The sequence below is a fragment of the Symsagittifera roscoffensis genome, chromosome 4 (genome assembly GCF_963678635.1).
Source record: "Symsagittifera roscoffensis chromosome 4, txSymRosc1.1, whole genome shotgun sequence".
In the NCBI taxonomy this organism is placed as follows: domain Eukaryota; kingdom Metazoa; phylum Xenacoelomorpha; order Acoela; family Convolutidae; genus Symsagittifera; species Symsagittifera roscoffensis.
The window spans coordinates 8309158-8324383 of record NC_087065.1 but is presented as its reverse complement, the minus strand read 5'-3'; the positions used below and the strand labels follow the sequence as shown (position 1 = coordinate 8324383).

Here is a 15226-nt window from a genome sequence, read left to right as displayed (position 1 = left end):
GAAAAGATAGATTTTAAAATATATTTCTATGTTAGAGTCAGTTTTAGTCGTGCTACCGAGTACAACTACGGATTTCAATGCAATGAAATTGTTTCCTTGCCATTCGAGCTAGCAGTTAAATTCTCAATTAACTTTCAAATTTCATCTCAAAACCCATTTGATTACATAACTGGACACCGATAACAGAATCATGTGTAGGCATCGCTGGCTAACAGGAAACAATTTCTACAGAATTCAATCATGAAGAACAGTCTTCTGCGACAACTGTTCTGTCTTTATCTCATCTGTAGAGATAGTCCGCCTGGATGTTAGCCGCAATCTCCTGCTCCCATCTGTCGCCATTATTCAACAACTTCTCCTTGTTGTACAGCAACTCTTCCCTGGTCTCTGTGCTGAACTCGAAGTTGGGTCCCTCGACTATGGCGTCCACTGGACATGCCTCTTGACACAGTCCACAGTAGATGCACTTGGTCATGTCTATGTCGTATCGGGTGGTCCTCCGACTTCCGTCCTCTCGCTCTTCCGCCTCGATTGTGATCGCCTTAAGAACACACTTCGCTTAACTCCAGTGGCGTACTTAAGTGTGTATGCGCGCCCGGGCATGTGTGCGTGTTTCGTGTGTGTTTGAGGGGGAGAGGCATTTAACTCTACCAACAAAAACTTGGAAATCAAATTTGATCGACGGAATCTTATATGAAATAAATTTTCGGCACTTACTACGGGTGGCAGCGATTTTGACACAGAAGCAAAGCTGAGCTTCGCACCCCTTGCGGTACAACAATTATAAGAAAAAGGCACCGTGAGGCTTTTTTTAAACTACTTAATTTATTTTTGTAATTAAAATTTTTCTTTTTGTGTTTCTAGAACGGTTAGCTATGGGCATTCAAAAACTGCTGCCAGAGTCTTATCGATGTCAAAAGTACTACCAGACATTTTAAGAAAAAAAGACAAATAAGCCGACAATATTAAAGCCGACAGCCAATAAGCTGAAAATCAACCAAAAAATGTTGTTCAAAAAATCATAGTAGAAAAATTTGCATGTAACGCCCACAAGGATCCACGATAGCTATATAGTATATAGCTGTATCCAGTTTGCCTAAGCAAACTGGATACAGAATTTGGAAACTGAGCTTAGGCCAGCGATCATGAAGCCGAAAATCATCGGCAGGAAATAATATCGAATATAATTATACAAAAAATGGTTTGAGTTCTAGATATAAAATATACCAATAGTAACTGGTACCTAGTAGTAAAACTTGAATTTTTATGAAATTGAGCATATCAGCAGCATAGTAGCATCATAAAAGATTCAACTGACTTTATTAAACTAGTTGTTAACCCGAAGAAAAGTCTATATTCCGATTTGATAAATCTTCTTAAGCGTAGACTAGCGTTTAACGCACCTCCGGTGCTTCGAAATTTCTCGACAACTCATGAAAAACCGCATATATTGGAAACAATATCTGCAAATTTTTTGTGTACTCTGACTGCACCCAATTACAGGGTTGGTTATTTCGAACTTTTTAATTCCCATTTTGAAAGCGTCATCTCGAAAACTTAATGGGCCTCTGGAGAAAATTGGAGGCCAGATTTGCAACCACTGAGAGTCCCTGAGAGCACCCTACTATAGGGTTAAGAATTCAAAATTTTGTGAATTTTTTTTAAACTTAATTTCAGTTTGCCGAATAAAAAAATTGAAAAAAACGTCTTATCTCGGACACTAAAAGGATTTGAGCATTCATTTTAAAAGGCACGATTTAAGACACCAGGGTGTACACTGACAATAAGGTTGTAATTTCATCGAGTTGGTAGTTACAAATTTTTTGAAATTCTTTGTAGATAAGTTCTTTGAGAAATTTTGAAAAATCAAAAAATGTCACATCTCGGAAAATAAAAGCAATTGAGCAGGCGCGTTTAGCAGTCGCATGTGGCAAGATTTGCAACTCTTTAGAGTACCCTGACAACACCGAACTATAGCGTTGGGAATTTCAAACTTTGAAAAATAATTAATTTAAACTTTCTTAAAATTTTGAAAAAATCACAAAAAACGTCACATCTCGAAAACTACAAAGAATTGAGCAGTCATATTTGGAGGCAAGATTCGCAATCCTTGAGAGTACTCTGACAGGACCTAACTTCAGGGTTGGGAATTTCAGATTTTAAAAAATAATAATAATAATTTAAGTTTTCTGAAAACTTTTGAAAAAATCACAAAAAACGTCATATCTCGAAAACTACAAAGAATTGAGCAGTCATACTTGGAGGCAAGATTCGTAATCTTTGAGAGTACTCTGACCAGACCTAACTACAGGGTTGGGAATTTCAGATTTTTAAAAAATAATAATTAAAGTTTTCTGAACATTTTAGAAAAAATCAGAAAAAAAAAGTCATATCTCGAAAACTACAAAGAATTGAGCAGTCAAATTTGGAGGCAAGATTCGCAATCTTTGAGAGTACTCTGACAAGACCCAACTACAGGGTTGGGAATTTCAGATTTTGCGGGAAAAAAAGTAATATAAGTTTAAAAAATCACAAAAAATAATTCAAATCTCGAAAACTACAAGGATTTTAACAGTCATATTTGGAGGCAAGATTTGGAATTCCTTAGAGTACTCTGACAGCACCCAACAACAAGGTTGCGAATTTCAAATTTTGAAAAACAATTAATAAAATTTTTTAAAACATCACAAAAAACGTCATATCTCGAAAACTACAAAGAATTGAGAGTACTCTGACAAGACCTAACTACAGGGTTGGGAATTTCAGATTTTTTAAAAAATAATAATTAAAGTTTTCTGAACATTTTAGAAAAAATCACAAAAAACGTCATATCTCGAAAACTACAAAGAATTGAGCAGTCAAATTTGGAGGCAAGATTCGCAATCTTTGAGAGTACTCTGACAAGACCCAACTACAGGGTTGGGAATTTCAGATTTTGCGGGAAAAAAAGTAATATAAGTTTAAAAAATCACAAAAAATAATTCAAATCTCGAAAACTACAAGGATTTTAATAGTCATATTTGGAGGCAAGATTTGGAATTCCTTAGAGTACTCTGACAGCACCCAACAACAAGGTTGCGAATTTCAAATTTTGAAAAACAATTAATAAAATTTTTTAAAACATCACAAAAAACGTCATATCTCGAAAACTACAAAGAATTGAGAGTACTCTGACAAGACCTAACTACAGGGTTGGGAATTTCAGATTTTTTAAAAAATAATAATTAAAGTTTTCTGAACATTTTAGAAAAAATCACAAAAAAACGTCATATCTCAAAAACTACAAAGAATTGAGCAGTCAAATTAGGAGGCAAGATTCGCAATCCTTGATAGTACTCTGACGGTACCCAATTACAGTGTTCGGAATTTCAGATTTTTAAAAAATATTTATAATTTATGTTTTCTGGAATTTTTTGAAAAATCATAAAAAACGTCCTATTTCGAAAACTACAAGTACTTGAGCAGTCCTATTTGGAGGCAAGACTCGCAATCCTTGATAGCACTCTGACAGTACCCAACTACAGGGTTGGTAACTTCAAGTTTTGTAAATTGTTTTGTTATTTAAAAGTTCTGAAAATTTTTGAAAAAATCTCAAAAATCGTCTTATCTCGTTTACTAAAATGATTCGGGCATTTAAAATTGGAGGCCAAACTCACAACCCTTAATTCGATATTGGGTTTCTTAATTTGAACTCGGTAAAATAACCACTAAAATCAAATTGGAAAATCGAAAAAAAATCTTAACCATTGCAATATACGATATAGCTTAATAATGCAAATAATACGTTGGAAAAGCTTAAACATGATGAGATGGTGAAGCACGCATTTAAATATATAACAGATATGTCGAAAAAGACTCGCCCTCTTCCAAAAAATTTCAGAATGCATCCTGATAGGCAAGAAAATTATTTCCAGTTTTTGATTTTAATAACCAGCTTGCAATTCGTTGCATTGAATTCATATTCATTCAATTGGTTGCCCTTATCAAGCGCTTTTAACGCCAAATTAAACACCATTTGCGATACAAAATCAGAAAGGACAAAAATCAGAAGATAATACCTCAAACGAATCGTGAAAACCTTGAATTAATGCTTGAAGCAAAAAGAACAAGGAAAAACCTTTTTGCAAATGTCAATTCTTTCTCATAACCAATCGATAGTAACGATGAGAAAAAATTTCGGTAGAAGAAATCTAGATCCAAAAATTCCTAAATTTACTTTAAAACGATGCCTCATATCTTGCAATCAGACAACTTGCATATCCTACAGGAAGAATAGTGAATTAGATAAGGCCCTCTCCGCTATTTGCGTTAAAGTAAGATAAAAAAAAAACTAATAAAAAAATTCAATATGTAAAAAATTTACACGATTGCCGCAAAAAACTTCTTAATCAAATTTTTGTAGTTTCATCCAGAAATAAAAAAAATCCTGAAACTCATGCGACACTCGCCGAATGCTTTCAAAGACAAAATAGTCCAACCAAAATTTCAACAAAAAATATTCTGGAAAATTAAGAATTTTTTCGAAAACAATTCAACATATGAGAAGAAAAAAAGAAAACGCTACTCCATCAACTTAAATCAAATTCAAGTGAAACTGCTCTAAAACACACAAAATCAATTAAAACTAACTAATTCCACTTGCAGAATAAAAAATAAATCAGAACAGAATAAAATTCTAGCAGAAAGTCCCAAAAAACTCTATTCTAACATTAAGTTTGGGCGTGTATAAAAACCAGGAAACCATGAGCTATGATTAAACACTTGACAAGGAAAAAGTCATTAAAAAATTACCGAAGGTTACAGAATTGAAAACCCGGCAATAAGGCCGACAGAAATTGGGTCGAAATCACTAAAGCCGACGAAAAAATCAATTTACCTAAAACTTTTTCGGCTGTAGACTTGGTATTCTTTCAGTAGCTGAAATGGAGTTTTTAAAATTGGAAATCTTGTGAACATATTTTTTATGGGAAAAAATTCTAGTACCCGGTTGCAATACCCTTGCTCGTCGCATAGGTAATAAGCTAAGGCGCGCTTGGGGCCCCTACAAGAATGATTTAGCAATTCCGTACCAAGGTTATCCTATATTTTTAATATCGAACGTCGTTATGTGCAATTTGAAGCCAAATCTTTTCCCGACCCTAATCATATTAAGCGATAAGTAAGATTCAACAATCGAGCAGCAGGCTGATGACCTTTTTATTAGATACTAGCAAGCCCGTCTCCAAAAATCAATCGGCTCGCAAAAAATTAGTCGTTAATCTGATCAAGCTATTCAAAGTAAACCATTAGCGAGGTCTTCCAGCTAAAAAAATGATGTTTCAACTTAACTCATGAAGCGATTCGGATGTCAAAAAGTATAAGTTTTTCTGTTGAAGCCATTCAAGCGAAGACCCTTTGAAAGATTTGATTGAGCTAATTAAGTTAATTGTTAGAGCAAATCTGTCTGCGAAAAATCAAACATTTCTTGAGACATCTATTCAAGCTATGAAACTTCGAAATATTTCTTCTAGAGCAAATTATTTCGCGAAAAAATTGAGTTTCTCTAAGCAAGCTATTGAAGCTATCAAAGCTTAAAATATTTCAAGTTATATCATGAAGCAAGTCGAATGGCGATATTTTTAAGTTTTGTTATTGAAAAAAGTCAAGCAATGAAACCTTGAAATAGTGCAAGTTGATTCATAGACCGAATCAGAGGACAAAAAATCAAGTTTTTTCAGCAAGTTATTCAAGCTAAAAAAAACTTTGAAATCGAACTTGTTGCCAGCTATTGAGCAAAGTTCTAAAAAATTCAATTTAATTCTTAGAGCGAATCAGTCCGCGCAAACTCGGTATATCTCAAGCAAGCAATCCAACAAAAGAAACCTTGAAATTTTTTAGTTGTTTCATACAGCTAATCATTTGGAGATATGTCAAAAATTTCTCAGTAAGTTATTTATATTATGAAACTTTCACATATTTCAAGTCATTTCATGAAGGAAACCGCACAGCACATGAAGGAAACCGCAAGGAAATTATAAGTTTTTCCATTGCAGCCATTCAATCGGTGAAATTTTGAAAAATGTCAAATTATTCCATCGACAAAATCAGATTTCCAGAGTTTCAAGTTTTTTGGGCAAGCAATTCAAGCTTCGAAATTTTTGAAGTACGTAGTGTTTTCAAACTAAATCGGTTCACTAAAACTTAAACTTTTCTAAGGAAGTTGTTCAGGCTATAAAGCTCTGATACGAAGCGAATAAGAAAGCGAAAAGCAAGTTATTGAAGCTAAGGAAACTTGAATTATTTCAAATTGTTGTTTAGACCGAAACCTATTGTTTAGTCGAAAAGATTGAAGTTGAAGACAGAATCGTTTCGCACAAAAAATACGCTATCAAACTATAAAATAGTTCTAGTTGTCTCAGACGAATCGGTCCCTGAAAAAATGAAAAAAAAAATTCTCAAGGCAAGCTATTCAAGCCTTAAATCTATGAAATATTTCAAGTTTTTTCGTAGACTGACTCGTTTTGCGAAAAATGAGTTTTTCTAAGCAAGCTATGCAGGCTACGAAACTTCGAAAAAATTAAGTTTTTCGTAGACTGATTCGGTTCGCGAAAAAACTAGGTTTATCTCAGCAAGCTATTCAAGCTATGAAACTATGAAATTTTTCAAATTGTCTCATAGACGAATCGGTTCGCAACTAGTTAGTTTTTTTAAACAAACTATTCAAGTCTCGCAACTTTGAAATATTTCAAGTCTTCTCTGGACTGACTCGGTTCGCGTAAAGTTTAAGTTTTTCAGGAACTAGTCAAGCTACGAAAATTTTCAAGATGTCTCATAGACGAGTCGGTTCGCGAAAAGTTTAGGTTTTTTAAGCAAGCTAATCAAGCCTTGAAACTTTGAAACATTTCAAGTTTTTCGTGGATTGATTCGGTACGCAAAAAGTTTAACAAGTTTTGTTTAGGCAAAATATTAAGCTAAAATTTGAAATATTTCAAGTCATTTTACAAAGCGAATCGGTTCATGAAAAGTTTTACTTAAGCAAACTATTCAAGCTACAAAACCTTCAAATATTTGAAAGGGAATCGGTTCAAGAAAAGTTTAAGTTTTTTAGGCAAGCTATTGAGCCTATGAAACATTTCGAGTTGATGCGCAGACCGAATCGGTTCGCGAAAGTTTTTCCCAGCAACCTATTGAAGCTACGAAACTTCGAAATAATGAGGATTATTTCATACACTGAATCAGTTCGCAAAAAAACGTGTTCTACGCAAGCTATTGTAGCTATGAAACTTTGAAATATTCCAAGTTATTTCATAGCTCGAATCGATTTGCTGAAATACATCTGTCACCGCATACTTTCAGACAAAAAGTGGGCAGGTACTGTCCAGCCTTGAAGTTGAATCGAGTTCATCTTGCTCTGATTGATTCTTAAACGTTGCGCTCGATACCCCCTTATTCATTGGGCGTTATGTCAGCTAAAACTTGGCATTAACTTTTCTGTCATTCGTTTAATATATAGGATAGGATAGGATAGGATAAGATGATTCCTTTATCAGTAGAATAAACTCTTCCTACCAAATGGGTCCAATTTTAAGCACTTGTGATCCACTTCAGATTTGTTCGGCGATTGCTGAATTTAACCGATAATGAAACTAACTTGGGCAGGACAGATGGCTTCGCACAGTTTACACGCAATGCACCTCTCCTCTCCATTGGGGTACCTCCTCAACGCATGTTCCCCTCTGAATCTGGGACTTAGGGGTCCTTTCTCAAACGGGTAGTTGATGGTGGCAGGCTCGTGCAGTATTTTACTGATTGTCATTCCCATTCCCTTCAAACATTGAAAAAATAAGACTTCAGGCCAGCCATACACGAGCAGCAGCTCTCGTCATTGGAATTTTTAGCATTTCAAAAATCATTTGAGATATAAGTTAAGAAATCACTTCAGCTTTGTCCTGTCTTAAACAAAAACTATAAGTTTAACCAAAATATACCGTTATTTTTCTATGTAATTGATCGACTACAAATAAAAACCAAAATGGAAAACAGACTAAAACGTTTTTGATGCCTTCTTTTGACATGACGACAATTGGTCGCTAGCGACGACTCGCCTCAGGACAACTTAATCAGGATGCTTTGCCTCGAAATTCCGTGAAACATTCCATATCAAAACCTTCATTTGGTCAGACAAGTCCGTTTGGTCGCTATGCATAGCTAAATCATTTTGTTTCGAAATTCTTATGTAATTATAAATTGCAAATAATATAATTGCTCTTACAAAGGCTAGCAAATTATCGCTGGCGACGAATTGAAGCTAACGACGAGTTGTCGCTGGCGACAAATTGTCGCCTCGCACTTAATTTTAGCCTAAATAATAATTTTTAAAAATCAGAACAAAACCGCCTTCAAAATTTCAGTAGTGTGAGCTCTTGGGATCCAAAAGCAGGACATACGTTCAGATTCTGCTTTTAAATAATGCTTACTTTCATGAGTTCCCCGAACAGAAGCGAATTCGCACTCAAGTCTGTCGTTTCAAGCCATGACGATGCAGATGTGGTCGCATTCACTAACTTGTACGTGTTCTGACCAACGCTTTTGCCCAGTTGTGATTCAATCGGGTACTCTTCGCCTTCAGATCCTTTGCTGACCCCTGTTGATGTCGTGCTTTTTGTGCGGCATGCAATTTGACTGTTACTCTGTGCTAATTTACATGATGTTGCTGAACTTGGCAGAACTGAAGAAAGCCAGGTGCTATTTTTCACGAGGTTCTTAATCATTACGACCTCAAAAATTCAAGAGAATAAATTTCATACTCGACACATGTGATGGAACGTATACTTTACCAGGCAAGTACTGGCCAAAATGACCGTCATCCTAATTGGACTGATTCATTAATAAGCAATGAGAAAAAACTGAATACTTAAAAGTAGAGCTGCTATAAGGTAAATTAACGAAACTAAAGTAAGCTTTATAAAAAAAACGACACATTCAGACTTTCAGTACTAAAACATCACTCAATACTGAGGTACTAAAATTATACAAATATAATGCTAAAGCATGAGATGTAAGCAATTACGGAGACAACTATGTGAAAGATTAGCTAGCGTATACGAAGAATTAGGAATCAGAAAAAAAAAACGTTTTCCCGCTTTCAGCGCTGGTTATTTTACTATCTGGTTTCTATACAGATTTCCTGGGTGCTATTATTCAGTATTTTATCATGCAGGAAGTGTCTTTCCAACTGAGGAAAGTCTCCTACGAGAGATTTTACCCAGATTGCGTTGCTAGCAGGACTGTATTCCTCGAGGCTGGGAGGACTAGAGTAAAAAAGTTTCGGCAGAGGCGTTACAGAAATCGAACTGGCCACTCCCACGGATATCTATAAACTGATTTTACCAACCAAGACATTTGTTAGTTTTTACAGTGGCAAGATTGATTTTTTAAAATTATCAGTAAAGTTGTTACAAAGGCTTATATATCTACAAAATAAAGAGTTTACAGTCACAAGTGCAAGTAAGAGATATTTATTCGGGAAATTAAATTCGCAAAAGTAGAATTCGGTTCTCAATCGTCTAGAATAGCACGTACAGCTGTATTGAGATAGTGATATGTTGTCAGAACAGCAGACGAAATTTGAACCGTGAAAACAAAGTTCATACAAAACCGTGAAAACAAATTCAGAAAATCTGACCTTTTTTCAGAAAAAAATTTCGGCCAATTTGATAATTGTAAATGATGATAAAAGATTTCCAAAAAAATCACATGTAAACATAAACATCATTTTAGATAACTACTAGATTTTCGAACGAAAAAAAATTGAGAGGAAAAAAGTTGAGAGGAGAAGCTTCTTACAGAAACTACAATGCGCCCAATGGAAGCCATCTAGGAATAAGCAGGAAAACTCGAAACACAGGATAGTTGAGAGTTACCGCAAATATCGTTCACATTGTGACAAAAGTTTACTACCCGAGAATTTTATTCAGATTCCTTTGAGGAATGTATTCCTCAGAAGGCTCAGAGGACTAGAGAAAAGCAATATAGGCAGAGGCGTTATTGGAAACGTGCTGGTCACTGTCGCGGATATCTCTCGAGTGATTTTACTAAGTTTAACTAAGAGTATTGTTGGTGTTTACTGTGGCCATATTGATTTACGCAAATTATCAGTAAAGTTGATTACGAAGACTTGTATCTAGAAAATTAAGAATTCAGTTTGAGTTTATCAAATTTTTTCCCTTGAAAAGTATTTGTTCGTCCTCTCTTTTTCTTTCTTTTGTTGAGAAGAGAAGCTGAAGACGAGGATGATGACAGTAGCTGGACTGACTCCGAGGCAGTCTCCGAGTTGGAAGAAGAAAGAGACGATGACTTCTCGGAGGTGGAGAGAGGGGACACCAGAGTGAAGACGCAGTCAGAGAGACAGCGATAGAGGAGAATGCTTCCTCTACGGATCACCAGTCACAAGTGCAAGTAAGAGATATTTATTCGGGAAACTAAATTCGCAAAAGTAGAATTCGGTTGTCAATCGTCTAGAATAGCACGTACAGCTGTATTGAGATAGTGATATGTTGTCGGAACAGCAGACGAAATTTGAACCGTGAAAACAAAGTTCATACAAAACCGTGAAAACAAAATCAGAAAACCTGACCTTTTTTTAAAAAAATTTCGGCCAATTTGATAATTGTAAATGATGATAAAAGATTTCCAAAAAAATCACATGTAAACATAAACATCATTTTAGATAACTACTAGATTTTCGAACGAAAAAAAATTGAGAGGAAAAAAGTTGAGAGGAGAAGCTTCTTACAGAAACTACAATGCGCCCAATGGAAGCCATCTAGGAATAAGCAGGAAAACTCGAAACACAGGATAGTTGAAGGTTACCGCAAATATCGTTCACATTGTGACAAAAGTTTACTACCCGAGAATTTTATTCAGATTCCTTTAGATGAATGTATTCCTCAGAAGGCTCAGAGGACTAGAGAAAAGAAATATAGGCAGAGGAGTTATTGGAAACGTGCTGGTCACTCTCGCGGATATCTCTCGAGTGATTTTACTAAGTTTAACTAAGAGTAATGTTGGTGCTTACTGTGGCCATATTGATTTGCTCAAATTATCAGTAAAGATGATTACGAAGACATATGTATCTAGAAAATTAAGAATTCAGTTTGAGTTTCTCAAATTTTTTTTCTCTTGAAACGTATTTGATCGTCCTCCCTTACTCTTTCTCTTGTTGTCTCACAATAATTTAGAGTCATACCAAATGAGCCACGAAAGTGTTATTGTCGTCAAAAATAATTCAACCATAAAGGGAATTTAGGGATGTGACACATTACCAATCTTGAAGTTGCCCTGGGTTAGAAAGTTGTATGCACTCTGCCATTTTTTGTCGAAAAAATGGGGTTTCATTTAAATCCTCTAGTTGAACAACCAACGCGTTGGTCATGTTATATATATTAACAAATATGCGCCCCACGAAAAAAAAATTATTTTCTTTCGAGCCTATTAAAAGTTTATTGAAAAACCAGGCTTTTCATTAAGATTTAAGGCTACCTATTGCGGTTGCTTTATTAAATGATTTTGCTGTTAATTTTATTTTAACTGAAGTAAGTTTTCAAGTGTGGACTCAAGCCCTAGAAATGACTTAGCAAAGCCGTGATTTATAAAACTCGTCTGCTTAACAAACTCAACGGTGTGAAGCCCAGGGCGTCAATTCCACTTTGACTCTTTCTGCGTGTTTCAAAAGAAGGCTCTCTGGAGTCAACATTTAACTATTGTGTCAGTGAAGGTGTCACAAGCAATATAGGGTCTGTTTTGTCCTTTTTACATTTGTAGTAGAATTATATGAACATTGCGTTGTGTATCATTGATCTGATGAGGGAAACAACACTTATGATTAGCGAGTGTGTCAACTTTAGCCGGTCATCGAAGGCTCGTGCCAAGGAGGGACAGAGTTTTTTCAATTTTTGGGCTAGTGATTGGTCAAAGGTCCTCAACTGGTCATTATTTTGTATGGAAGGCGAGTCAAGAAGCTGCTCTCGTATTTCCTTAAATAGTTGTATCTAAGCATACGTGTTTGTGTCGAAGTAAGGCATTTCTTCTACTTCTGACAATTTGTCAGCAAATTTAAAATCGGTTCAGGTGGTTTGTCGTTGATTTTGATTGCTGGAACTGTTTTGCGATGTGATATGAATTGAACTTAAAAAAACTCAATGAACTTTTGACAAAGATATTGGACGATTGAAGTTTTACTGAACATGACACCAAATATTAATATCAAAAGTTGGTCGAGAGTTCAAGGAGTTTATTGAGTTCAAATTATATCCCGGATCACAGATATGTGATATAATTTGAGCTCATTTAACTCGAACTTTCGACAAGCACTTATGCTATTTATTATTAGAAATCAAAGGTGGTATAAAAAGGAGCTCAAAAATAAGTACCGACCACTTCGAGCCGCACATTGTCCGAAGCCCTCACTTGCTTTGGTCACATCCTAAGCCTGATTAAACTAAATTATACAGAGTAATTAGTCTAACATATAACAAATTTCCCATGTATAAAAGTTTGATCTGATTTTTATGTGCGGTCTCACAAGTTGTCTCCCGAAACTCAAAGTTATCATGCAAATAATTCATCCAGAAAATTTCACAGTGCCGCTCGAGGTTGTAGATGTAGAGCCAGAAGAGTTTTAAGTAAATTTTAAGAATCTAGCACTCCATGCATTTCCTGGCCCGAAGCCTTTGGCAGATACATAGGCAGCGACTATAGACGCAGCTGAAGGTGCGCGAGAAACTGCTGAGCATCAAGCCAACAGGGATGGAAAAGATTCGCGGAACGGAAAAGAACAGGCTATGTAATGAGACTTTTTGAAAAGGGAATACCAAATTTCAATTAGTTAAATTACTTGAAAAAGAAGATACAACCACTAGCGTACAATATTTGTGCAGTACAGCTAAAAAGCATTTGATTCTAAGAGAATTTTGGCCCAGTTGATGATTTCACAGATATTAACTCAATTGAACTAGAAAGTAATCCGCAGACTGATCATCGGTCTAATCGTAGTAATGACTAAAAGAAAACAGAAGACTTAAGAAGAATTACATTCCAAAGTAGATGAGCTAACTAAGCAAGTCCACGAGAAAAGTAAGACTTTTAGAATTTTGAGTCAAAACAAATGAAACGACAGCTGGAAACAAAACCAGCAATCGACTTCAAACTGAAACTATAGAGGTAAAAAAAAGGAGAAAAAAATATTAAAGACAGGTATTAATTGAGTTGGTTAGGAAAATCAAGAAAACAATCAAAATTGGGTAAATAACCGGAAATCAGGCAACAACCATAACAAAAGTAATTAACGCAATCGGAACCATAGAACTTGGAATCAGAACCAAATCAGCAGGATCTCAACACCAGCAACAAAATACTCAAAGGGTGGAAACCCTACAAACAGAACACGATGAGATGACACAGCATGCAGAAGCCCAATGCAAAGCTTGTGTTCTTACCAACCACATCCCTAAGTTTTCCTTATAAAACCCTTAAACCCAGAGAAAGAAAAAAGAATCTTTTTAAAACCAACTAAAAAAACGTAATGCAAACAAAATGTCTCATTTATGTATTTTTTTTTAATATTTCCAAAAAACTTCGCAAAAAATTATAGACACGGCTGCAAGTGCTAGTGCACTCCTAGAAATCGTTCAATCCTCAACGCAAGCCGAGAAAACGTTTCTACTCTAGAACCAATACCATCGTCTTTTGTAAAATTTGTATATTAATGTTATACAATGTTATGCAAGTCTTAGCATTTAATTTCGCTTCAAGAACTTTTGCATATAAGTCAATACCACAGCAAAATTTAGCTGCAATACTAACATATTGCCGGATTCAAAATACAGCAGCCCAAATTGCAAAAAAAAACAATTCAAAACCGCATTTTCCCGATCTAAGACAAATCGATCAAATCGAGAACTGATTACAACAATACCAACTTCCTAATAACGAAAATGACAGAGGCAGTACATCTTTTTGCAGTGAAACGATTATTCACGAAACTTGACTGTTAAAAAACATATCACTGTGTACAATTGGCAGACACTATTGGTACAATAGCAGTTTTAGCAGTTGATTTTGCTTGGAAATTTTTGCATAATTATCTCTAGCTCAAGGCTTGAGTAATTCGAATACAGGCTTTAGCCCACTCATCAGGTCAAACTTAGAACCCTATGTAACATCCGATCTCGGTACACAACTCGTGGACGATATAGGCGATGAAATAATCTTCGACTTATCTCCTGATTTTGAAAATTTCGTCTATGTTTCTTTTGGTTCCAGAGACTTTTACATCAGAGAGTAGGGTTACTCTCAGACGTAAAATTGTCCTGAACGCAAAGAAACATACCAAAAATAGACGAAACTTTCAAAATCAGGAGATTAGTCCCAGATAACTTATTACAGGATAGTGATCCATGAGAACCTTTCAACCTATAAAAACGAAAAATTTCCTATAGACCCAGAACAAGAACAGAAAAAAGATGCAAACATTTGAAAGGTTCTTGAAAGGATTTCGAATGATGTGCCCTATGCAGCTACAATCTTAGAAAGTACCACAAAAACTTTCAAGATTAAAACTCAGTAATGGCATGGCATACTTCATGGCATGTTTTGACCAAAAACCGTATTTGTACCAAAACAATTTGAGATGAGAAGCTTCTTACAGAAACTACAATGCGCCCAATGGAAGCCATCTAGGAATAAGCAGGAAAACTTGAGAATTTCGAAAAGGTTTTAAATTTTCCCGGCTTTACAGACTTTGTATATTGATATGAGAAACTCTCAAACATGCTTAACTGTCAAGAGTCTCGTATGAATCAAAATTACTTGATTCAGGTCAACTCAGTTAGCTAGGTTATTAAATTTCTCAATTGGTTAAGCTTTTGTTATCCGTGAGAAATAAAACTGTTTTTTTTACATCCCCAAACAAACAGCAAAGAATTTTTGGCTCTTTATTTTGCTCTCTGTTTTTCACAACTAGAAACTTTGAGATTTCATTCAACACTACTCACAGTAGTAAAAAATGTCTTAACGCATAGGAAGAAGGAACAAACCGAAAAATAGATGAATTTTTCAAAATCAGGAGATTAGTCCAGGACAACTCAGAACAGATAGTGATCCATAAAAGCCTATCAACCTATAAATTGGGTTACTTCTCATAGACCTGGAACAAACGCAGAAAAATGATGCACACAGTTGAGAAAAC

At 35.3% G+C, this 15226-nt stretch overlaps 1 protein-coding gene across 1 annotated transcript; it reads right to left on the bottom strand.

Annotated features, from left to right (window-relative positions):
• Positions 1 to 7: 7 nt before the first annotated feature.
• Positions 8 to 8759, bottom strand: LOC134844267 (NADH-quinone oxidoreductase subunit I-like). The gene is made up of 3 exons (XM_063860861.1): positions 8457 to 8759; positions 7631 to 7804; positions 8 to 541 (listed from the first exon to the last, which is right to left on the bottom strand). The coding sequence occupies exons 1-3, from the start codon at positions 8748 to 8750 to the stop codon at positions 281 to 283; spliced, it is 729 nt and encodes a 242-aa protein (XP_063716931.1). The 5' UTR covers positions 8751 to 8759; the 3' UTR covers positions 8 to 280.
• Positions 8760 to 15226: the final 6467 nt, after the last annotated feature.

What these genes read in the sequence shown, in the direction of transcription:
- LOC134844267 (XM_063860861.1), bottom strand. Translation starts at nt 8,750, where the DNA reads ATGATTAAGAACCTCGTGAAAAATAGCACCTGGCTTTCTTCAGTTCTG. An exon ending in TGTTCGGGGAACTCATGAAA is followed by an intron (nt 7,805 to 8,456) that starts GTAAGCATTATT and finishes CAATGTTTGAAG; the next exon opens with GGAATGGGAATGACAATCAG. An exon ending in AAGCCATCTGTCCTGCCCAA is followed by an intron (nt 542 to 7,630) that starts GTTAGTTTCATT and finishes TGTGTTCTTAAG; the next exon opens with GCGATCACAATCGAGGCGGA.